Below are 17,891 nucleotides of genomic sequence, written 5' to 3'. Positions count from 1 at the left end.
AGATCAACAAAGAGAATGTCTCCAAAGCATACATGTAAGCTAAGCAGAAGGCACATGTCAAATTACAGCAAAGAGGACTGGGGGAAACGTAAAGCAGTCAAACTTCAAGTTACAGATTACAGTAATGATTTTAAAGCTTTCTATGATGGGCTGAAGGTAGTCTATGGGCTGTGCATTGTTGGCTCTACATCAGTGCACTCTACTGATGGCAACACTCTTACTACAGATAGCGCTACAATCCTTGACCACTGGGCTGAACTTTTTCATAATATATTAAACCAGACATCAATGTTCAACAGCAGCTGCCTTCTTGAAGAGATTCCTCAGTGTCCTGAGTCACAGCTAGTTATGACAATTCTTGACGAGGAACAAAAAAGTTGTCAAGCAGAAGAAACCCAGAAAGGCACCTGGCAGTGATGCAATCCCACAAGAAATTTATAAAACTAGTGGTAACCAGCTGATGTGCCATCTCACCCATTTATTCAGCACCACTTGGGAGAATGACCTCCAGGACTTCAAAGACGCCCAACTGTACTCATATATAAGAGAAAAGGTGACTGTGCATGCTGTGATGACCACTGGGGCATCTCATCGTCTATAGCAGGTAAGATCCTGGCCCACATTCTCTCTAACTGGCTGTCATTACATGTCTTCACGAATAGAATAATTCCTGAAAGTCAGTGTGGATTTTCTAACAGTCGAGGCACTGCCAACATAGGATCAGTGCAATAGCACTGGGTAGAGAATCTACTCTGTTTCTTTTTGTTCTCACAAGCACATATTTTTAGGGTTTTCAATGTGAGATGGGAATCCTTAAGAGCATGAAAGATTGCTTCTGTGTCTTCCATGAATATCTAACCTTTGAAAGGTACATCCTCTAACGTTGCTGCCTTCCACATGACTATAGATGTGGTGATGGAGCAGGCTGCCATGTCCAAAGAAAGCCTGCAAGGTCATTCTGGCAAGGACGGTCCTTTCTGTTAGCTTTATATTGCTCTTTTTTATCTGTTAAAAGATGTTTGATAAAGTGGTTATCTGTGCAAAAATGTTGTAACAGAATAATTTGCTATGCAAAACTGCAGTTGCCGCCAAGAAACAGGCCTTCCTGCCAAATAGGTCTAGGCATTTCCAATCTCTATCAGGAAGAATGGCCCTACTCAGATATTTATTTCCCTTTTGATTAACCACCTCCACAACCAGTAAATTGTGGGCAAGGAGAGTGAAGAAAAGTTCAGCTCCCTTAGGTGGTACATAATACATCTTGTCTGATCTTTCACAAGAAACTGGAGCTGTAACTGGAATCTGCAAAACAGTTTTCACTGAGTTCTTGATAGCAGTACTTATGGACGATACAATCTTGGCAGTAGGAGATGCATAAAGAATATTAGTCAGTTTATGATATGTGTCCAGCAGTTCTGCCAGGGAACCATCTAGTTAGTCTGCCACTTGCTTAAATAATTCCTGGAAGGATGTCAGCTGATCACCGATGTGGGAGAAGGAGACAGTTTTGAGAGGAGAGGAAAAGGAGATGGGGGCAGGAGGATGGTGTCACTCTCTGGTGGCTCTTCAACTGTGTCTGCTTTGTCTTCGAAAGTTTCTGGGAAGGCTAGGGCAGAAAGTGAAGGTGATCTGTGTGATCTTGGTGTTCCAGATCTAGAAGTGATGAAGAGCTGCATGTTCTGGGCTCTGTATAATGCCCAAATGTCCCAATATGGTTGGTCAGTTTGGAGGAAGAGCCATAAGTGGGGAACCCATTGCAGAAGTTACCATGCTATGGACTGTTGTTGCAAGGGTCTAGGTTTGGGTTAGGAATGGTAGGGGTGCACATTTGTGCCCCAACTCCTCCAGCTCACTGTTGGAGACAGAAGCCAATTCAGCGGTGGTACTGGTGAGGCCTGGCACTGGTCTGGTTGGAGTAGAGGTGCTGAAAAGGTCAGCATGGCTGACAATTTTGTTGCAACATGGATAAGCTCAGTGCCAACAGAGGAGGGATGTTTTGGTTTGAAGTCACTATGATTGCTGCTGGTGCTATGCACTTGCTGCAATATACTGGTGCAGCAGGAGGTGCCATTGCATTGCTTGCAGCCAAAGTTTCCATCAGTTTCCTCAGTGCTGAGGTAGCAGGCTGGGTTTTTTTTTGTACCTTCTTTAGACTAGACTGTGGTGGGGAGGGGATTTCTGCTTCTCAGGCCATCCCAGTGGCAGAATGTCCAGGTGCCTCACGGTCAGACACTCTAGGTCAGTAGTTCTCAAAGCATGGCCTCCCAGATGGCCTGCAGCTTGAGCTCAGTGCCCCACCACGAGGCAGGGAGGCCATGCTGCTTCCCTGCTTCATGGAGGCGGGGGAAGCCGAGCTCCCCCCTCACCCTGCTGGGACAACGGCTTTCCCTGCTGCTGCCACTGGGCCAGGCTACCTGCATGGTGGTCTCAGCGGAGCCCAGCGGGGAAGTAGCAGCTCCTGTGCCACAACACTGCCAGGAGCCCTTTAGCACTGCCACAGCCCCACCCCAGGGAAACTGGCTCCACTAGACAAGAAACTGACATCCACCTCTCCACGCTGCCCACAGGCCCCGCCACCTGTAGGAGCTGCACTAGCCGCTGGAGGAGCCCTGGAAGCGGCAGTGCTGGTGCCATCAGCATGCAGAGGAACCTGGAGGACTTTCCACCACGGTACCTACCCATCTTGCCTTCTGCTCAGCAGTGCAGGTAGCTACATTTCCAAAGTGGTAATGGCTGCTCTGTAGGGCAGCCACGCAGATCAGGGCTCCTTCAGAAGCCAGGGGAGTAGCCTGCTTGTCTCCCCAGGAGATCAGGGAGTTGCAGCCAGGAGTGAGGTCACTAGGGGACTCTGTCCCCCACCTTCATCTCTCACCAAAGAACTAGTGTAAACAGAGAAACGCTTCTGTATTGCACTGTGCCCAGTGCACCCCACTCCATGGCTTGCTCTGTACCATCACAAAAAACTATCTGGAATCTCAAAACTTCCTGTATTGACAAGGTACCGTTTAGGTTGCCACAAACACAAAGCCAGTTCAGAGAACAACAGAGTACCCCCTCTCCCTCCGCCCCCCCCCCCCCAATCCCTCGTGCTGAAATGGGTAGCAATTCTAAAGATTTGGTTTTCTGGTTAGAAACAATAGCCTGTAGGATTGTGCTACTTCCAGTAGCAGTGTATTATAAGAGCAGCTCCTACTACCAGTAGCACAGCTTTACAAGGAAGCAGCTCTCTACAAATCACCCACCAATGGGAGCAACAGGGGTGCGAAGCTAGATAAGCATCCTCCTCATGCCCAGACCCCTACACACCGATCCCTCTCGCTCACCTTTCTGCCCCCAACCAAGACCCCACACACCCAGCTTGCTCCTGCACTCTCCCTCCTGGCCACACTCTGCACCCTCCCTTGCTCCCTCCCCCCCACCAGGCAGACACCCTGCTCCCAGGGTGCAGAAGCAGGCTCTCTCCCACCCAGACCACACACCCTCATCCTCGCCTGCATCCCACCCCTCCTGACCACATACTGCATCCCCATCCCTATTCTACTCGCTGGCAGCCCTGTCCCGCACAATGAACCCCTCATTTTTGTCCCCACCCCAGAGCATTAGGGAGTCCACAAAAATCTACTAACTCTAGAAGCCTAGAAAAGTAAATCTGGACTATAGGAAGTCCTGAACCTCAGTCCTCCCTGTGCCTTCTCCTTGCCCTGTGTGGCTGGAGTGCCAAATGAGTGAAGTGTGTCAGCTGGGGAACACATCAGTGAGGGCTGGTAGTTTCTGGAGGAGTTTTTTTTTGCTTCTCACTTGTGTGATCCCCAAATGATTTTTTTGTGGGTCAGTGGCCTCTGACCCAGAAAAGTTCTCCACCCCTGTAATAAATAAAACATTGAAACCTTTTTTGTTGGGGACAAATCAATATTTTACTTTATTTAAAATGAAGTTTGATAAATTAATGAGAAAGTTAAAACACTTAAATCTGTTTAATAATTTAAATTAAATTATTCTTCCTAGCTGCAGCACTAGCAAAATGGCTCAGGCATAACAATGTAATATAACTGAGTTTCCATTAACAACTGGTGGTTGGCGGAAAGATTTGCATTCAGCCTGGAGGTCTGCGGGTTTGAGAACCACTGCTCTATGTGCTGACGGTACCAGGGGAAGTCTGGCTGTCTGAGATCACCTTCTGTTAGGCAAGTCTTGCTGAGGCAAAGAATCAGGATCAGAAGTAGGACAAAGGGATTTTTCCAGCATCATGAGTTTTAACTGGAGATAATCCTTAGCTTTTCTAGTTCTCACTGTCAATCTTTTGCAGTATTGGCATTTGTGTGTGAGGTCTCTCTCTCCCGGGCAACAGACACACTTTCTGAAACTGGTATTAACAGTCTACAGATCACACACCTAAACAGAATGGGAATCTCCATCACAGCTACTGAAGACCAATGCAAGCCCTCCCAACTGACTCCTTTTTCATTCGCTCTGGACAATCATTCTGCCTATTATTCAGACCCACAGCCTAATTTAATCTCTGTGTCATCACATACAGGTTATACCTATTATCTTGAAGAGTCTTTCTTTATAACATTTTGATCATCACAGCATCCTTCTTTCTGATGTTAACAAATGTAACCTGGTCTTTTGGAATATTCATTCGGAATGCTGTTGCACAGATCATTTTCCTAGCTTATAGCACAGACCATGTTAACCCTCTATTTGCATCACTCTTCTGGGTCCACCTTGTCTACTCACTGAACCATAGGACTGAAAGGGACCTTGAGAGGTCATCAAGTCTAGTACCCTACACTCATGGCAGGGCCGAACACCACCTAGACCAACCTTGACAGGTGTTTGTCTAAACTGCTCTTTAAAATCTCCAATGATGGAGATTCCATAACTTTTCTAGGCAATTTATTCCCATGGGTAACCATCCTGACAGACAGGAAGTTTTTTTCCAAAGTCCAACCTAAAACTCCCTTGCTCCAATTTAAGTCCATGGCTTATTGTCCGATCATCAGACATTAAGGTGAATATTTTTTCTCCCTGTTCCTTGAAACAACCTCTTAGGTTCTTGAAAGCTATTATGTCTCCTCCCACTTGCACCTCAGTCTTCTCTTTTCCAGACTAAACAAACGCAATTCTTTCAATTTTCCCTCATAGGCCAAGTTTTCTAGACCTTTAATCATTTTTGTTGCTCTTCTCTGAAATTTGTCCACATCCTTTCTGAAATGTGGTACCCAGAACTGAATTGTGTTTTGCCCCTTTCCTAGCCTTCCTGAGCAAGCAGTACCCTTTAATACCAATAGTCTAGTTATGCATATTATCCCACTGGCACTGTAATGCCAACTACTGCATCAAACTATTTGTCTTTATTTTCAAGGTCCTTCACAGGACCTCTCACATGTCATTCCCTAATAAAATAGTGAATCCTACCATTGGCCAATAATACAAACCTCCCAATCTCCCACTTACTACAGAGTCAAAACAAGCAGCTTCATACTTTCTCCCATGTTGCCCCTCACATCAGGTGAAAATTCCCCATAAATATCAACAAAACTAAGATCTTCCTTCAAAACCCTTTTTAAAACACTCCTTTGCCATGAAACCTACAAAAATTTGACAGTAGACAAACTTTTGGATTAAGAATTCTGCTCCTTATACTAACCACTACTGTCTCATTGTTTCCTTGTACTCCATCTGAATGCATCTTTTACTATGCTTTATGCCTGATCAGGGCTAATAAGCACTAAGGTGATATCAATCGGTAAGGGTGGCATAGAAGACAGTACCACAAGACTTGAACTAGAGTTAACAGAACCTCATTTATGAATAGGGTGATTTTGCCTGGAATAACAGTTGTCAAAGTATGTAATAATTTATGAGATTTCACCAATGCTATTGATATTTCCACCTCTGGAATCTTTGAAATTTGCAGGTGGAGCTCCTGGAAAGATTCACCCAGTGCCCCTGTTGCTGCCAAAGACACTACTTTGCCAGGCAATAACAGTGAGAGGTCTTTTGGTAGCAAAGCAGGATGCTGGTGTTGCTTGGCCCCTTAGTCTGGTCTTCATGGTGGTTTTTCCATCCTGGCCAGAGAAGCTGATATGGAAAGGGGTTTCCTTCCATTTTTCTCAAGTGTGAAGACCAGTTCCTAGTGACTTCAGATGACAGACCCCAGAAAACCCTGTAGGGCCATGGCAGCTGCCACAGGGATATGTCTGGTTAAGATGATATTGTCAGTCCTATGCCATGTGTTTCAAGATGATTAATGGATCCTTAAGAGAGTCCACACCATTTCTGAGATATTGATCATAGATCACAGAAACATTTCTGTGCTCCAAGATGATGAGAATGTACTTCAGGTGATAGAGAGAAGAAATAGGCCTCCTATATACATAGCAAGTGGAATATAATAATTGGCACATGCATTAGTACCAAAAAACATCTAAAAGCCAATGAAAACCCTCCTCTTTCAGAGGTTCATCACATTCTGCAGGCATCAATGCTGTAGGGTGTAGTGCCAGATCGAGGGCCAATACCTGAGGAGTCATCTTCTGTGTCATGGGCTGCTCCTGCTCACCAGTTCTTGACACCATTTGGTTCTTAATAGATTTGTCTACGTAGGCTTTACATCATCTGTGTGCGAAGACACTGAATTCAGTCTATTGTCTACCTCTTCGTTCAGAGTGGCTCCACTCAGAGTAGCACTTCGATACCAAATGTTTTGGTGCTGACTAAGGCATTTAGTGAAGCATATTTTAAAGTTAGAGCACTTGTGCTACTGCCAATGCTAGGTCTTTCCTCAGTGTGGTCTTCTCTGTGCTAGCATTTGGGGTTGATTATTACTGGATTAAGTTGTTTTGTCCTTTGTTGGTGCTCTGGTGCCTACCCACTACAGATCTGAGAAACACAGATTTTACCAGGAAAGCACAGTTCAGCCATACAAAATATGACCTACTCATTCTTGCAGCAAAATAGGTACGTACCAAACATATGGGACTCTTGTGATGAAAAGAAGCCCCTGTGGTATCCATGTTTTTAGTAATTAGTCCATCAAAGGACATGTAGGACTTGAAGTCCACAGGTTCTGAATCTGCCATATTGAGGCATCCAATACTGCAAGGGGGGGAAATACAGATGGTTCTGATCTTCAGTGCTCAATTCAAATGGATGAAAAATGTTCATTGTGGTCAATTTATCAAAAGAATTCTAAAGAGTTTTGAGAAGCTTTGAGAGATTTAATTGGAATTTAAACCTACTATGTTGGAAGCTTTTCGGTTTCGTTCTCACAAATATTAGCGAATAAGGGAGAACTGAGTGATGGTGACAGCCATCCTGACATTCAGGCACTTGTATAAGAGTGTGAGGAGTCACATGGGCATATATGCAACACTGACTGACGCCAGCATTTAAAAGACTCAGATTTTGTGTTCATGAGGCACATGCATATATACAGTGGGATCTACAATGACATACAACAAAGGAAAAATCAATAGTTAATGCAGTCATTTCAAGCAACTTCATATCAAGCTGTAGGTGAAATTCCAATCCTGAAGTTCACTGGAGTCTGGCCACTAGCATCAATGGAGCCAGGACAGCACCCTACTCCCCTGGTTACACAAACTACAAAATGCAGTGTACTTTACAGTTATACAAGAATAGCAAATAACCATAGGAAAATTACCATGTTGAAGTAAGATCTAATTTTGACCCCTCTTGCCAAATCCCAAACTATGACATTCCCATCATGGCCAGCAGAGAAGAGAACCCTAGGATCAAATGGATGAGGCTCAAGTACAAACACTTCATCCTCATGTCCCTGAAATAAAAAATATTTATCTTTTTTAAAAGAGAAGTTCAGAGAAGAGATGTTCCACAGATACATGCAGAAATATTTACGAGGGCTGTCAAGTGATTAAAAAAAATAATCACAATTATAAAAATTAAGCTTGATTAATTGCACAATTGTGTTGTTAAAGAATAGAATACCATTTATTTAAAATATTTTGGATGTTTTCTCTTCATTTTCAAATGTACTGTTTTCAATTAAAACAAAATACCAACTGTACAATGCTCACAATGTTTATTTTGTTACAAATATTTGCACAATGAAAAACAAAAGAAATAGTATTTAAATTCACCTAATACAAGTAATGCAGTGCAATCTCTATCATTAAAGTTGAGCTTACAAATGTAGAATTATGTACGAAATTAACTTCATTCAAAAACCATGTAAAACCGGTTACAAATGCATTCAGTCCTATTTTTTGTTCAGCCAATCACACAGACAAACAAGTGTGTTCACATCTGTGGGCGATAATATTGCCTACTTCCTGTTTACAATGTCACCTGAAAGAACAGCTGGTTGCATGGCACTGTTGTAGCCGGTGTCACAAGATATTTACAGGCCAGATGTGCTATACATCCATATGTTCTTCAACCACCATTCCACAGGACGTCGTGTCCATTCTTAGCGGATTCTGCTTGATAACTATCTGAAGTAGTATGGATCAACAGATGTTCATTTTCATCATCCAAGTCAGTTGTCACCAGCAGACGGTTTTCTTTTTTTTTTTGGATGGTTCAGATTCTGTAGTTATCGCATCTGTGTTGCTCTTAAGTCTCCTGAAAGCTTGTCCCACACCTCATGTGTCACATTTTGGGAGGCACTTCAGATCTTAAACTTTGGGTTGAGTGTATTTTTCGATATTTCACAATGGAAACTTTTGTGTTTTGTCAAGTCTGCAGTGAAAGTGTTCTTAAAATAAACAATATGTGCTGGGTCATCATCCAAGACTTCTATAACATAAAACATGTGGCAGAAGAGCAGAGGAGACAATCTCCCCCAAGGAGTTCAGTGACAAATTTAACTAAAGCATTATTTTGTAATGAGTGTCATCAGCATGGAACGTACCCTCTGGAATGGCAGCCGAAGCATGAAGGAGCATGCGAACTCTTAGGATATCTGGTATGTAATTACCTTGCAATGCTGACACAAAAATGCCATGAAAATGCCTGTTCTAACTTTCAGATGACACTGTAAATAAGAGGCAAGCAGCGTTATCTTCCGCACATGGAAACAAGTTTATTTCTCTTAGTAATTGGCTGAACAAAAGTTAGAACTGAGTGGACATGTAGGCTGTAAAGTTTTATTTTGTTTTGGTTTTGAGTGAAGTTATGTAAGAAAGAAATCTACCTTTGTAAGCTGCATTTTCATGATAGAGAATGAAGTATAGAACTTATATTAAGTGAATCAAAAATACTATTTCTTTTATTTTTACATTTGTATTAAAAATAAAGTGAGCACCATATGCTTGCTAGTCTGTATTGCGATGGGAATCAATATATTTGAAAATATAGAAAACATATTTAATAAATGTCAGTATTCTATTTAAGTGCTATTAAAGCAATCATGATTATTTTAATAGTGATTAATTTTTTGAATTAGAGTCAGTTGTGATTAATCAACAACCTGCAATATGCACATCTGAATAAGTAATAATGAGAAACTGTCTAATGTACAACAGTAAATCTGGTAACTCTTTGGATGACTTTTCGTGACTCTTTGATGTATCTTTATATTATATGCTTCTCTTTGCCCACTGACAATTTTTAAAAGAATTGTATCAGTTAAAAACTATCAATTTTTCTACAACTGATTTAATATAGAAGCTCAGAGGACCAGAAATGACACTTGAAAACTCACTCATATTTTAGCCATTTTAACCGTTTGCAGAGTTCATTCTACATTATGTATGCAACTGCTTAAAAAAATATCAAGTAAAACACTAGTTTAGTGATAGCCTAAAATTTTAGGCTATGTAAAGAAGTATTACCCTAAAATCAAAATTCAATTTCATAAGGTTCAAGAACTCTCTTTTGCCAATGACATCAAATTATATGCAGGAGATGCATATTTTGTAATTAAGTTTTTTTTAAAACCTCTAAATTTAATGTAGAACAGGACGCTAGTATAATTAAATATCTGCATTTTTTCATTCCTAAGGAACGATAAGGGTCATGGTAAGTACTGATATTTGTGTTAAGATATGGGTACTCAGTCTTGAATCTCAATTTTTTACTTATAATTTTGGGTTGAAGTGCAGCTGCTCTCTAACTATTTTACACAACTATTTTTTATTTTATGGCAAATAGTATCTAGGACCTATAAGATGGCCTTTTTGTATATTCCAAATGAAAGAAAGTTTCACTGCAGGAAAAGTTTGAAACTGTGACTGGTGACATGCAATACTGCATTTTAATCTATTTCAGATCACTTTCAACTCCCCTTGATGTCCCTACACAACTTATCTCAACACATATTTTAGAAATGAAATGTCTGTCTGTCTGTCCATCTGTTTGTGCAACTACTCCAAAACAGTAAAATGTAGGGCCATCAAATTTGATAAGTAGTTTCCTCTTACCCTAACTTAAAGCAAAGACAGGGTTTCGTTGTGCTGGAAACACGGGAAATGGCAGGAATGGGGGGAGAAGCAGAGAGAGGAATGAGGATAGCAAAAACTGGGGACAGCCACACCAGCACGAGATTGACCAGCTGGGGATGGGGCTCTGCATGTTGATGATGTCCTGTAACACCTTAAGGACTAACAGATTTACATGGGCATAAACTTTCATGGGTAAAAAACACTTAGAAAATCACATCCCCAAACTGACTAAATTGGTCTCATTAGCACTGCTCCTAGACTTGGTAGGTAGGTAGGTGAGAGAGAGACAGACAGACAGACAGAGACAGAGTGTGTGTGTCTGTGTGCGCGCGTGCGTGCCCGCCCCTTCCTCTGTGATTTCCACTCCATGCATCTGACTAAATGGTTTTTACCCACAAAAGTTTATGCCCAAATAAATTTGTAAGTCTTAGTTGCAACCAGACTTCTCATTCTTTTTAGAAGAAATGCAAGGAGCTTTAAGTTCTGACAATTATTTCATTGACTTTCTTCCTTTTTATGCAAATCCCTAAAAAAATTTTTTTTTAAATCTATGATGGATATCTAAGTTATAGTATATGAAGTAAAACTGCCACTCTTATTTTTCTTACCATAAGGATATGGATAAGCTGACCAGTGAAAGAATTCCAAACCTTCAGAGTCATGTTATTAACAGCAGTTATAACAGAATTGTCATGGCGGTCCCATGCTACCATAGTTACTTTCAGTTTTGTGATTTTGTCTTCTACTCCTTGTAGACTTTGTCTAAAAGTAAACAGAAAAAAAGAGTTTTCAAATAATGAGCTTGAGTTAGCCAAAATCTTTGATGTTGTAAGCAATTTGTCTGATAAAGAGTTCACACTAAACCCAAGAACCAAAACATTACAGCCCTCAGGAGACTAGACTATCATATATCATGGGCAAAGAATAAGGAAAGTAATGGTCAAAGATTCCACAATGACAGGAAAATGATTAAATAAGGTATATAACAGACACACACACTCAAACATCAAGGAGAAAGACAAAAAAACACTCAAAGTTACTGCCAATTTGATTTGGGGAGAAATTCATCCTGGGCCCCACATATGGCTATCAATTAGACCCCAATTCCTGCAGCAAGAATTAGCCAACCAAGCACTTCAGAGGGAGACTTCTTAGTGCTATATCAGAGCTCTGGCTGACTTCACTTCACCCAAGTCACATCCCCAGCCATGGCCATCTTTAATGCTTTACAGGAAAACCCTGTTTATATCTCCTATTAAAACTGTCACTGGAGAAAATGAATCAAACACAATAAAGGTACATTAAAGAGTATAAAAAACCCTGTCAAAATCCTTTTCCCTCCAATTCCTTCCACCGAAATAAATAAATATTGACATATTGTGTCATTTTCTGATCTGAATACATTTATTAAGCATTTAGGATTTTGATTTGCAAAAGTTTAATATTTCAGATTTGACCAATTTTGAAGCCATTGCCCTGGATATTCCATCAGTGAATTAAGAATATTAAGGTTATTATTCCTCAGTAAGGAACAAATGTTCCATACATCAGTATTGTTAAGAAAACAAGCTTTATAAAAAATACAACAACACAGACTTGTCATTCCAGAACTTACACTTAATAACTTGACATCTAATTCACTCCACACAATTTATTAATGCTTTACTCCATGGAAGAAAATAAGAATGGACACACTAGGTCGGACAATGGTCCATCTAGCCCAGTATCCCATCTTCTGACACCGGTCAATGCCATGTGCTTCAGAGGAAATGAATAGAACAGACCATCATTGAGTGATCTATTGTGTTGTCCACTGCCAGAGAAGAGCTTACATAAATTGCTTTCTCAACAAAACACTTTCTTTGCTGTACACACACTACTTTATTTACTAGAGAGTAGTTTATGAGTGGAGTGTAAAGGTTTTTTTTAGAAACTTAGCACTGAAGCATTTGTTTTGGGGAGGTTATCGTTAAATTTAAAACCCTTTATTACAGATCACAAAAAATTATTCAGACTCAAAAGAGAAGAATGCATTTTGGATCTATTAAGACTTCCCTATAAAACACAGTAAATTTAGTGATAGTGAAACATGTTGAACATTGAAAATACATTTCCTATATCTATCCACATGACAGATCATGTACTGACAATCTGTAGCACAATCTTGGCTTGCAAAAATATACCTCAAAACCAGGGATGGGGAGCCTGCTACCTTGATCCAGCCTGCGAGACTCAGGGCTCTCTCCCCCTGACTTTTCTGCCATGGGGGGGAGGGGGAAGGGCTGAGCCGTGGGCCAAATCCAGCCCCTGGGCTCTGCCTGGAAGGGGAAGAAGCAGCTCGAGTCCAATCTATTGAAGAAGGCTAGCATCTGCTGTACAGATATTTATACGGCTTCTGGAGAACAAACTTGGAAATCTATTCACAGTAGGTACAGAGAGATCCAACTTGTGAGTAAGCCACATGATGAAAATCTTTTGTAGCACTTGAATTTTCATCTCTCCTGGCTAAAGAGACTAACAATTTAGCCAGTCTATTTGACTGCTGAATCTTCATCAAACATATATTGCAGGTAATGTATGATCATATCTATCTAGGTTAAGAAAAACATTTAGTTGAAGCCTGAAGCTCTTTGGACTTTCTTGAAGGTAATATATGTTATGGCAGTTCGTTGTCTCATGCTACAATGATAGAATGTGGGACTAGCACAGACTTGAATGGTTTGGCCTGTTACTCTCAGTTCCAAAAGACTAATGGTCTAGTATGAAGCTGGTCGGTAAGCTATCATCAAGGGATTTGCTTAACAGATTATGCTTTTCCATGACTGGAAAAAACAAAATACCAGATTAGGCAGCATTTAGGAAGGGTATCTCCTGATTGGCTGAAATTATCAGGCCTTACCTGAAGATTTTTCACATGAAAAGATAACTGTGTCGTGTCAGCACAAAACTTATAAGGTTAAAACTGAATCAAATTCATTTAACTAGTTCCTATGTTTTAAGTTTGAATTAATTGATCTGCAAGTATCTCTTCCTTTGCTAACAGTACTATCCTTCAATAGATCAAAAATTGGGAATGAGAATTAAAGTTTTAGAGTAATTTCATAATTATTCAACGGTCAAGAAACTGTAAAACTGAGAATATTTCTTCAACTTTGGTGACCTATTTTAAAAGTCAGCCATCCAGATCATAGAACAAAAATGGAATCCATACCCGAAAATGGAGGGAAAAACGTTAGAACTAACTTTAAAAAGTAGCCTAGAGGCTAAAAGAAAGTGCCAAGAACTGAAAGTGGTTTAAGTCAACTAATAACAGGGGAAAATGGTTACTTTAAACTGTGGTTTCTTTGAGGTGTGATGCATATGCTAGTGTGCGCTATGCTGGAATCACAGATTTTTGCCTAGCAGTACCACTCACTTGGACAGAGAGTGGAATAAGGGGAATACTTTGGCACACATTGTGTGGGACCTCCCACCAGCTCAAGAACCCTAGGGGTGATGGAGCGTCCTAGAGAATGGACAGGGTGGCAAAACATCCAGAGCCACAGTTAAAGGGAATGAATGCATAACCTGACAAGACACATCATGTGGGAGCACACAGGCTTGTGGCCCAACAGGCTCAGGCACACGCAGACTGTCCTGGAAAACTTGTGATTACAAACTGAGGCACAGCTGTCATCTCTCCTGAAAGTGGTCAGTTGGCAGAAGCACCTTCAACCACATGGAATCTAAGTGAGCTCCCAAAAGCTCCATTTGCTCAGCTGGGGTCAAGGTCAACTTGCCAGTAGAAATGAGTGCCAAACAGTCAAGAAGTACAGCACTGTTTGAAGGTGGGCAAGCACCTCCTCTCTGGAGCTGCCCTTCAGTGGCCAGTCATTGAGGTAAGGGAAAATGTGAGTTCCCTTCTTCCTGAGGTATGCCATGACCATCAACATGCAGTTGATGATGACGACACAGATGGCGTAAGAGAGGCCGAAGAGGAGAACTGTGTACAGAAAGTGATGGAATTTTACCAGTGAAGATATTTCTTGCGATTCAGAAGAATGACCACAGAGACACACACATCCTGAAAGTCTCAGAAAAAATTACTAGCCCTTTTATAACTGTTGTTCTTCCAGATGTGTTACACATGTTGTTAGGTGTGTGTATACCACAAGCATTTGCATCTGTCTAGTGGTCTTTAGTGCCTTCTGGTGCCATGCACTCAAGCACCATCATAAAAGGTCTGGCCTACCCCATGCGCTCTCAGTTCCTACTTGCTAGCCAACTCAAACAGAGGGGTTGAAAAAGAGGACATGGAATGCACATGTCAACACATTTCAAAAAGCAGTTCCAGAAAGGTTAGGAACATTTTTTTTTGAGTGCTTTCAAATCTCCTTTTCACATCAGGTGACTGCCAAGTAGACCACAGGAGATGAGACCAGAGTTTATGGGTATGTTATCTGAAGCAAACCCAGCACCATCTCTAGCTTGCTTGGTGATGGCACAGAGGGAGGAAAACATACGTACTGATGACCAAGTTTCCACTCTGCAGGTATCCTAAATCCTCACCTGGATCAGGAACACTGCTGAGGAAACTTGCACTCTAGGAGGAAAAGGCCATCATTATAGATGGTGCTGGAACCCACACATGTGAATGCATGACATGATCCAAGACAAAATCCTCTGAGCCAAAATAGGAAGGCCTTTCAGCCTGTCTGCCATTGTCCTAAAGAGTGGTGTGAGCCTTCAAAAAGCTTTTGTCTTCTCAATGTAGAATAGCAGGGTACATCTAATATCCAGAGTGCGGAGACATTGCTTCTCCCTGTTTACATGTGATTTCATGAAGAAACCATGCAGAAAAATAACGTAACTCTGAAACCACCTTCAGGAGGAACACAGGGTGAGAGTGAAGCTATATCTCGTCCTTTAAAAAGACCATGTACAGTAAAACTCCAGTGGTTCGGCATCCAACGGTCCGGCACCATCTGGAACCCGGAAGTGCTCCGGGAAGCCGGACAATTGCAACTGCTCTACCCCCAGCTTCCCTGAATCAACTGCTGCGGAAACTGACCAGCAGCTGACTCAGGGAAGCCGGGGGCAGAGTAGCTGGGGTGCTGCTGGGTCGGTCCCGTAGCGTCGCCCCTCAGCACTGTGGGACCAACTCGGCAGCACCCCAGCTGCTCTGCCCCGGGCAGTTTCAGCAGCAGCTGACTTGGGGACGCCTGGGCAGAGCAGCTGGGGTGCTGCCAAGTTGGTCCCCTAGCGCTGCCACTATGTGTGGTGACTAGAGAAAATCTGCTGAGGTGATCTGCTAGCTTGTTCTGAGCTCCCATAAGGTGAAAAGATTTGAAGTAGATCAAGTGCTTTATGCACAACTCCCATGTGCGAACAGCTTCCTGACATGGGGGAAAGAGCGAGCTCCTCTCTGCTGTGAGGGCAAATCATAGCTCCTGTATTGTCCATGAGCACTAGCATATTTTTGTTTGTGATGTGCAACTAGAATACCTGATAGGCCATGCAAACCATTCTTAAATCACTGACAGTTATATGTAGGGAAAGCGACTTTGGGACCACAGGCCCTGAATCCTGACTTGACTTAAGTGAGACCCCCACTTTAGATCTGACAAATCTGAAGTTAACCTTAACAAGGATTGGGGTCTGGCAAAGCAGACACTTGAGAAGACCCACCAGTTGAGGGATGCAAGGACCAGGACAGGAACCATGAGCACCAAGTCCAGGTGATGGCAACTTGAATACACCAAGGCCAGCCATGCTCAAGAGTCAGAGGAATAGCTTCTCATGCTGTGCTACATACATGCATGTAGTCATTTAGCCTAACAATCAGACAGAAATGGGCCATCATGCACTATTAATGGTACCATTGTCTAGAAGTAAGCTCCGGGGAATCGCTTTGATACATTCTATCCTCTGTACAGGGACAAGGGGTAAGCTTATACTTATCAATAACCAGGCCCAGTGCCTGAAAAGTTGCTTGTATGAGATGGATACTAGCCTCCACACTTGGACTTGGGTCCAATCTTTGACCAGCCAGTCATGGAAGTATGGAGAGACTTGTACCTTTATTCTCAAGATGGCCATTGCTACCACCAAGCATCTCATGAAAACTTCTGGTGCTGCCACAAGGTTGGACAGAACTGTAAATGTACAGTTTGTTTTACAATGTACTTGAGAAATCTGTTGTGGCCTATGAAAATCAAGATGTGGAAAAAAGCATCTCTCAAGTTGAGAGTGGTACAGCAGTATTCTAGATTGAGGAAGGATGTGGAGACTAGGGAGACCATATGGAACTTCTGGTTTTTTAGGTAGCCGATGAGATGGCACAGGTCTAAAATGGGTCAGAGACCCTCTTTTGCCCCGGAATTAGGAAATACTAAGAGTAAAGTCCCTTGACCTCTCCTGTTCGACTTGGAGGAGAGCTTGCACCTCGTGGGCCAGAAGCTGCTCATGAGAAGGGTCCCGGAAGAGGGATGGAGAGGGAAGGGTGTCTGAAAGGGGTAGAAATAAACCGGAAAGTATAACTCAGTGGTTCTTAACCTGTTTATAAATTGTAAGCCAGATATGCAGTGTACAACATGTTAGATTTTTTTCCCCACCAGCAGGGCTAGGAGCAGAGCCTTGGACATGGTGCCAAGAACCAGCCAAACCCCGCTGCACGGAGCCAGGAAGTGAACAGACAACCAGACCACAAGTGCCGCAGTTGGACAGCAAGGACCACTGGCACGTGTCCAGGAGCAGAATGTCCTGTGGGATTGGAAGCCAGGATCTGTGATTAGCGGCCAGGAAAGAAGCCCCATCTAAAAACCTGGGGATGCTGCAGCAACCCTGAAAATACCTATTACCTGGCACCTCTACCCCTCACTGACCAGAGCTCCCATACAAGTGTGCCCACAGACCCACTTTTCTGCCCTTGTGGCACCCAGCAACCCCATGCTGGCAGAAGCTCTAGTGCAGTCTGCAAGATGCTGTGTGTCCCTTAGGCAGCCCATGACCCCTTACAGACCAGAGCAGCAAATTCTGATTTTTTTGGCTTAAAGTGGGCCTGCAGAAGTGAACTAAATGGGCTTGAGAATCACTGGTATAATCATTTTCCAAAGCCTTCAGCACCCATGCTACAATGATGTAGGACAAAAACAAAAGCAGGACAGGGATATGGTGGCATAGGAACTGGTATAATGCCCCCTTGGACATCTCATCAAAAGTTCTACTAGCTGCCCCCATGTATTTAGGTGGGCCAAGTAGGCATGCTCAGGCAATTGGGGGCATTTGCCTCTACCTAGAACTCCTGCTTTATTTCTTTTGCAGATCCTGATGGGGTGGCAAAGCTGAAAAAAGGTGGAATGTTGAGGTATAAAGACAGAAGCACTCAGAGGTGGACTGAATAAAGAGAAGATTGGAAGGAAATAAAAGGGCGAAGTGAATCTAGTCACATTCGGGGTATTTTTATTTTGCGGTTTGGTT

General features: G+C 42.4%; 1 protein-coding gene across 1 annotated transcript in view; it reads right to left on the bottom strand.

The window, feature by feature from the left end:
• The window catches only part of PHIP (PHIP subunit of CUL4-Ring ligase complex), a 308,497-nt gene that overhangs the window by 184,472 nt on the left and 106,134 nt on the right, over positions 1-17,891 (bottom strand). The window contains exons 14-15 of the mRNA XM_075923789.2: positions 11,042-11,195; positions 7,673-7,807 (exon numbers count right to left, since the gene is read on the bottom strand). Coding sequence (XP_075779904.2) covers positions 7,673-7,807; positions 11,042-11,195 — 289 coding nt within the window. The remainder of the gene's footprint in view (positions 1-7,672; positions 7,808-11,041; positions 11,196-17,891) is intronic.

Source organism: Pelodiscus sinensis, chromosome 3 (genome assembly GCF_052426305.1).
Source record: "Pelodiscus sinensis isolate ZL-2025 chromosome 3, ASM5242630v1, whole genome shotgun sequence".
NCBI lineage: Eukaryota > Metazoa > Chordata > Testudines > Trionychidae > Pelodiscus > Pelodiscus sinensis.
The sequence above is the reverse complement of the archived record's forward strand: the minus strand, read 5'-3'. Positions and strand labels throughout refer to the sequence as shown.